At 33.1% G+C, this 6,937-nt stretch overlaps 1 protein-coding gene across 1 annotated transcript; it reads right to left on the reverse strand.

The window, feature by feature from the left end:
- Positions 1-1,687: 1,687 nt before the first annotated feature.
- LOC127742970 (uncharacterized) lies at positions 1,688-3,485 on the reverse strand. The gene is made up of 2 exons (XM_052255642.1): positions 2,601-3,485; positions 1,688-2,362 (listed from the first exon to the last, which is right to left on the reverse strand). Exons 1-2 carry the CDS (start codon positions 3,483-3,485, stop codon positions 1,688-1,690), a joined length of 1,560 nt encoding a protein of 519 aa, XP_052111602.1.
- Positions 3,486-6,937: the final 3,452 nt, after the last annotated feature.

The following is a 6,937-nucleotide window of genomic DNA, read 5'->3' on the forward strand; positions in this document are numbered from 1 at the left end:
TATATATATATATATATAGAAAGGTCTTCCAAGTACCAATTAACATATATACTTGCTAATAAGTTACCAAGTCAAATAAATAATAAACCTAAGTAAGCAAAATACATGTTTTTTTGCTAATGTACTTAAACAAAAAAGAAACTAAGTTGTCCACTTAAAACCAAAAAGACTTTGTGCTTCACCATTGTGCCAAGAATTGTCTTTATGTCTTCAAAAAACTTCATCCATCCAACAATTAGAAAGCTGCAGTCAAATTTAAATGAACAAAAAAATTATAGTCAAAACATCATCTATACAATAATATGTATACTCAAGTGGTACAATAATTTAGCATACATATACCTAATCATGATTTGGTATATGAGTCAATGGAGGAGAATGTCGAGGAATCAAATTTGAATCCTGCGGACTATTTGCAAACGATTCCTTAGATTGTAAGAGAAAAAGCGTTTCATCAATATTCATACCAGGAGAAGTTTGTTGCAACATAAGTTTCACAATATCCTCTAATCCTTATAGCTTTTGCTTATGGTCGTCTAGTTTCATAAAAGAGCCATAAAACATCAGTCCATGATAGCCATAAAACATGGTTGTAAATTGCCATAGAACAGCAATTAAATCAGCCATAAAACAGCCATGAAATAACCATAAAATAGCAGTCCATGATAGCCATAAAATATGCATAAAATAGTCATAGAACAGCATATAAATTAGCCATGAAGCAGCCATGAAACAGCCATAAAATAGCAGCCATGACAGGCATAAAATAATCATAAGTAGATACTAAAACAACAACCACAATAGCCATAAAACAGGCATAAAATAGCCATAGAATATCAATTAAATCAGCCATAAAAAATTTTGAACTAGCTTCGCAGCAGAAGATACTTCCTTCATTTCAAATTTTTTAACTTTTGCATGAGCTTGATACTTTTTTACCAGTCTTTTCCTCTTTGAAGTTGCTCCATTTTCCATTAAGTTGCTGTATAAAAATATTAAAACAAAACAAAATTCAGAAAATTCAGAGTGGAAAAAATTAACACATACTCATAATCAAGATGCAGAAAAAATTCAAAAAATTCTAAATGCAGAAAAATACAAAATGCATAAAAATACAAAAAAATTCAAAATACAGAAAAATATGTCCCACACATACTCATAATCAAGATGCAGAAAATTCAGAAAATTCTAAGAAGCAACAATCAGAACATAAAAGAGGAAAAACAAGTTGAAAACTACTAACATAAAGCGATAAATCTGACTTATATACCATAAAAGAGGGAAACAAGTCACTCAAAAGACAAAAAAATGTAGAAAAATTCAAAATGCAGAAAAATATGTCCCACACATACTCATAATCAAGATGCAGAAAAATTTAGAAAATTCTAAGAAGCAACAATCAAAACATAAAAGAGGGAAAACAAGTTGAAAACTGCTAACATAAAGCGATAAATCTGACTTATATACCATAAAAGAGGGAAACAAGTCACTCAAAAGGCAGAAAAATATAGAAAAATTCAAAATGCAGAAAAATATGCCCCACACATACTCATAATCAAGATGCAGAAAAATTCAGAAAATTCTAAGAAGCAACAATCAGAATATAAAAGAGGGAAAACAAGTTGAAAACTACTAACATAAAGCGATAAATCTGACTTATATACCATAAAAGAGGGAAACAAGTCACTCAAAAGTCTTCGGAATTATATTCTTCATCCGATCCTGTGTTATACTCTTGGGAAAAATAGACTTCTTTTGCGACATCGACTAGAACTTCATTCAAATCATTCCTTACCAAGTCTACTTCACCATCATCATTAGGTATAGAAGGAACCGTCGAATTATCTAATGGCTCATTTTCATAAGTATCTTCAGCATCAATGGCAACTTGATCACTTATGCTAAATAGGTCCCTTGGAACAGTCTTCATTACATAATGTTTATTTTTATCAAATGCATCTTGCACATAGACGCATTGGTGCACTTGACATGCCAATACAAAAGGCTCTTCCTGATAGCACTTTTTGTTAAAATGAACATATGTCGAGCCATAAGCATCCTCCCTAGCCTCATACCAATCACATTTGAACAAGGTAACCTTAAAATTTCCATAGTAGTCCAACTCAATGATATCATTCACTCTACCATAATAAGAAACATTTTCATGAATTGGATTTTCATCCTTTATGCTTGCAAAGCTTGTCGTTAATGCAACTAAAGTAACACCACTATTTTGTGTCTTGCGTCTTACCTCACGTTGCCTAGTGTGAAATCTATATCCGTTGATAAAATAACCAGAATATTTTTTTGCACATTGGGTTGGTCCTCTAGAGAGCTCTTTTATCCAATTTGGAACATCATGCTGCAAAGCACGTGTTTTAAACCATGTAGGAAAGTTTTTACTATGGTTTTTAGCTCTCATCCATTGTGTTCCTTGTTGATAAGTCTCATGCTCACTAAAACTCAAAAGTATAATATTTGTAAGTATAAAATAGACCTATCAAAATTTCTAATTAAAATACCAAAATATAGTAGAATTAGTATGTCTACCTAACATAGTCATCTATTTTGTGACAATTCAATAATATGTAGCTATGAACTTGCTCTCGAGACTTGTCGTCAAGGAGAAAAGGTTCACCTTTCTTTGCACCCAAAGGAACGCCTCTTTTTGGAAATAGATTCGAAAATGCATCTGTAGTTTCCATCATAGAATTATTAGGTTCATCATTATTTTTGGGTTGTCTATTCAATTTTGTTTGGACACCAGAATGTAAGTAACGCGAGCAAAATGTCAAACATTCTTCAACCAAATATGCCTCTGCAATAGATCCTTCAGGATGACTTCTATTTCGAACATAGGACTTCAAAGTACACATGTATCTTTCTGGAGGATACATCCACCGAAATTGAACTGGGCCTCCTAATCTCACTTCATTAGCTAAATGAATAGGCAAATGAATCATTATGTCGAAGAAAGAAGGAGGAAAGATCCTCTCTAATTGGCATAATGTTGTGACAATATCCTCTTCTAATTGATCTATCTCTTGTAATGTGATAGACTTTTGACACAATTGACAGAAAAATGAGCCAAGTCGAATCAAAGGAACTACAACTTGATCTGGAAGTATTCCTTTGATAGGAATTTGTAACAAATAGTGAAGAATGAAATGAGCATCATGAGTCTTATAACCAGATATTCTTCTCTCCAAAAGGTTCACACACCGGGAAATATTTGAAGCAGAGCCATCTGGCAACTTTGCTGTCTTCAAGAGGTCACAAAAAATTGACTTTTCAGCGTTGGTCATTGAGTAGCATGCCTTTGCCAGTTTCACCTTTTTCCTACCATTTTTTTTCTTGGGGTGAAGGTTCTTTCGAATGCCCATTTCTTGCAAGTCATATCGAGCATTTGTGTGATCTTTTGTCTTGCCAGAAATATCCAAGAGAGTTCCAAGAATACTATCAACTATGTTCTTTTCTATGTGCATCACATCTAAATTGTGTCATGATGTGTTATATTGCCAATAAGGTAAATCAAAGAATATTGACCTCTTATTCCATGGACCATCTTTCTTTGGTTTTAGTTTCCCAAACGAATTATCCACATACTCCAACTGACTTAAAGCTTCAGTACCTGACAATAATGGTGGAGCTTGCCTATGTTCTACTTTTCCATTGAAAGATCTCTTGTTAGCTCTCCATGGATGATCCTCAGGCAAAAAGGCACGATGACCCATGTAGCATGTCTTGCGACTATATTTAAGATAGTTAGAACAAGTCCCATGGTTACAACAAGGGCAAGCTAGCTTCCCTTTTGTACTCCAACCAAATAGCATTGCGTAAGCCAAAAAATCACTTATTGTCCACATGAGAGCTGCATACATTTGGAAGGTTTTATTTTTGGATGCATCATATGTTTCCACCCCGACCTCCCATAACTCCTTCAACTCCTCGATCAAAGGTTGCAAGTAAATGTCTATATCATTTCCTGGTGACTTTGGTCCAGGGATTAGCAACGACAACATAAAGTATTCCTGTTTCATAGACATCCATGGCGGCAAATTATAAGCCATTAAAACAACAGGCCACGTGCTATGAGATATGCTCATGGTTCGATATGGATTGAATCCGTCACTTGACAAGCCAAGTCTCACATTATGGGTATCGAGAGCAAAATTCTTATGACGATTGTCAAAGTCCTTCCATGACTGGCCGTCAGTGGGATGCCTTAACTTGTCATATTTTCTGCGTTCTTCGTCATGCCACCTCATGCTTTTAGCTGTTGCTGAGCACATGAATAGTCTTTGAAGCCTGGGAATTAGGGGAAAGTGTCACAATGTCTTCACAGGAATATTGTGAGATTTTTTTGAAGGCAAAACATCTGCTTCAACTACAGGATGTACAATCCAACGAGAAGCGCCACATTCATGACAAGATGTGTCCTTCTCGTACTCTTTCCAATATAGCATGCAATCGTTCAGGCATGCGTCAATCTTCTTATAGTCAAGACCTAAGTCTCTCACCATAGTCTTGGCTTTATTGAAAGAAGTAGGAATATTTAAGTTAGGAATAACCTCTTTTAGCAACTCCAAGAGAGAAGTAAAAGAGGCATTACTCCACCCATGTTGACACTTTAACAAGTATAGTCGGATGGTGAAAGACAACGTAGAAAATCCCTTGCAACCGGGATACAGTTCTTTGCTAGCCTCTTCAACCAAATCATAGAATTTCTTTGCATCTTCATTCATACCTTCTTTTATCCCTTCCACTTGTGCCACATCCCTAAATTTATCATTCAACAAGGCGTCCATGTTGTCATACGAGTTAGTCTCACTCTCACTATCACTATCGCTATCAACATCCATGCAGACTACACTTTTCCCATGATGAATCCATCTCGTATAACCATTAACGAATCCAAAGGCAATCAAATGGATATAAATTATTTGTCTTTTGTGCCACAAGAAATTACAACACTTTGCACAAGGGCATAAGATTTCCTCTCCTTGCGGGCTTCCGATAGAGTAAGCAAAGTCTAAGAAGTCATTGACACCGTTACTAAACTCAACTTTATCTCTCGATAAACTCATCCAATCTTTTTCTAAGTCTTGGGAAAACCTAATTATTAATATATTGTTATTACTATTTAACCAAGCATGCAAATAATAATGTTCATGCACATTGAGTACATAAATCCATCAAAAAGGCACACAACAATATTATTATTAAAATTAAGAAACAATTATATTTCTTATCTAAAAGTAAACTAAATATCAAAAGACATTCAACATGAAAAACAAAAAACTGCACAAAGATCATAATATACATATGAAAACCTACAAGTATATGCAAGAGAAAAAGGACTTACGGAGTCATGGCTCAACAAATTGCAATCTTCAAGTTCTAGAATGTCCACCAATATTTCTTAAAGTCCTTTGAAGCAATCTTTCTCTATAACAGAGTAAAGTATCAAATTTACAGTATTCTTTATAAACAATTTAACTCAATCAAAGTGGCAAACAGAACAATCAATTGAAAAATAATAATCGATTTTATATGAACTAGTTAACTCAGCTAATTACGAAAATTAATCTTTTTTTTGTGAAGACATAAATTTCTAAGCAAAAGTAAGTACTTACAGGGCTTTGATCACTAAAAAAAGAGTGACATAAGTCGTTCTATTGACTATAAAAAAGTTTATTTCAAAAGGAACACCATGAATATAGATAGAAAAAAATTGTAGACTTGCAGAAATATTAATTCGAAAAGGCAAGATGCAGGTTAAAAGGAACACCATGATAAATTGCAGGCTCGCAGAAAACTGTAGGTTCGCAAAAATATTAGGTAGAAAAGGAACACTATGAATAGAGATGTTAAAAAGGCAATATGTTTTAACTTTCAGCATGATAAAAAAATTATTATTATTCAGTGTTTTCTCCTTTCTCAATTTAAGGTGGAGGAAAACAATCAAATTCATAGAGACTAAGAGCAACTTTGCTTAATAATGCATCATTAAATGCTACTATAAAGTATTGATAAGTTAAAGTGCATGAATTCAATTCTTACTGAAAATCCTAGCATGGATTAAGCAGATAACAACAACCAAAGAAATAGCTAGATGTCCAGGGCCAAGAAAAAAATGTTTACCTGATGGGTTCATATATAGTTTTGGCAACTGAAATTCTAAAAACTGGTGCAGCTCTTCAATTGAGGGTTTACTGCAAGAATCAATGTAAAATCAGCATCAACATGTGTTTAACTATAATTTGCATATTAATTTTTAAATGTTAAGAAAAAGTGGTCAATTGAAATAACATATATATACAAGTACACTAAAAATTGACTAATATAAATATTTTGCAGTGGTTGCGAAATACATTAAAAGAATTGGTTTCGTACATGCACTAAATGATTAGTTTGTGATGATTCAAGTTTTAGTAAACATTTTTTATTTTCTTTATTTTATGTTTACAAAACCATTGATGTGATACTAGCTACATTATTGATAATAATATACCCTTAGAAACTCATACTCAGTTTATATATATTAATTAATAGTAGTCCAGAAACTAAAACACTTTAACAATTACTCAAAAGTCAGCGAATTTGGACAGATAGTAAAGGATTACAATTTCTTTGAAGTTTAACATATATATAATTTAACAATTACTCATAGTGGTATATATCTGATTTAATTTGTTAAACTTTAGCAGGAAATTGATGAGGATTACAATTTCTTTCCGGACCTTGATTTTGATCTAGTCGATGAGGAAGATTTGCTTTCACATGAGTTAATAGCAGGTGAGGATTTTCAAGGGAAGTCTGCACTACAGGTATTAATTAATTATTTATTAGTTACTAAATTTTTTCTTGCAAAAATATTCCATAGACATTGAAAATTATTACAGATTTTCCTATGACACTTTTTATTTTGTTTCCC

This window comes from Arachis duranensis, chromosome 10 (genome assembly GCF_000817695.3).
Source record: "Arachis duranensis cultivar V14167 chromosome 10, aradu.V14167.gnm2.J7QH, whole genome shotgun sequence".
Taxonomy (NCBI): domain Eukaryota; kingdom Viridiplantae; phylum Streptophyta; class Magnoliopsida; order Fabales; family Fabaceae; genus Arachis; species Arachis duranensis.

Bases quoted from the DNA above. Each gene is read 5' to 3' on its own strand.
- LOC127742970 (XM_052255642.1), bottom strand. From the start codon at position 3,485: ATGCACATAGAAAAGAACATAGTTGATAGTATTCTTGGAACTCTCTTG. The intron at 2,363-2,600 runs GTTCATAGCTAC...CGTGCTTTGCAG, and splicing joins ACGACAAGTCTCGAGAGCAA to CATGATGTTCCAAATTGGAT.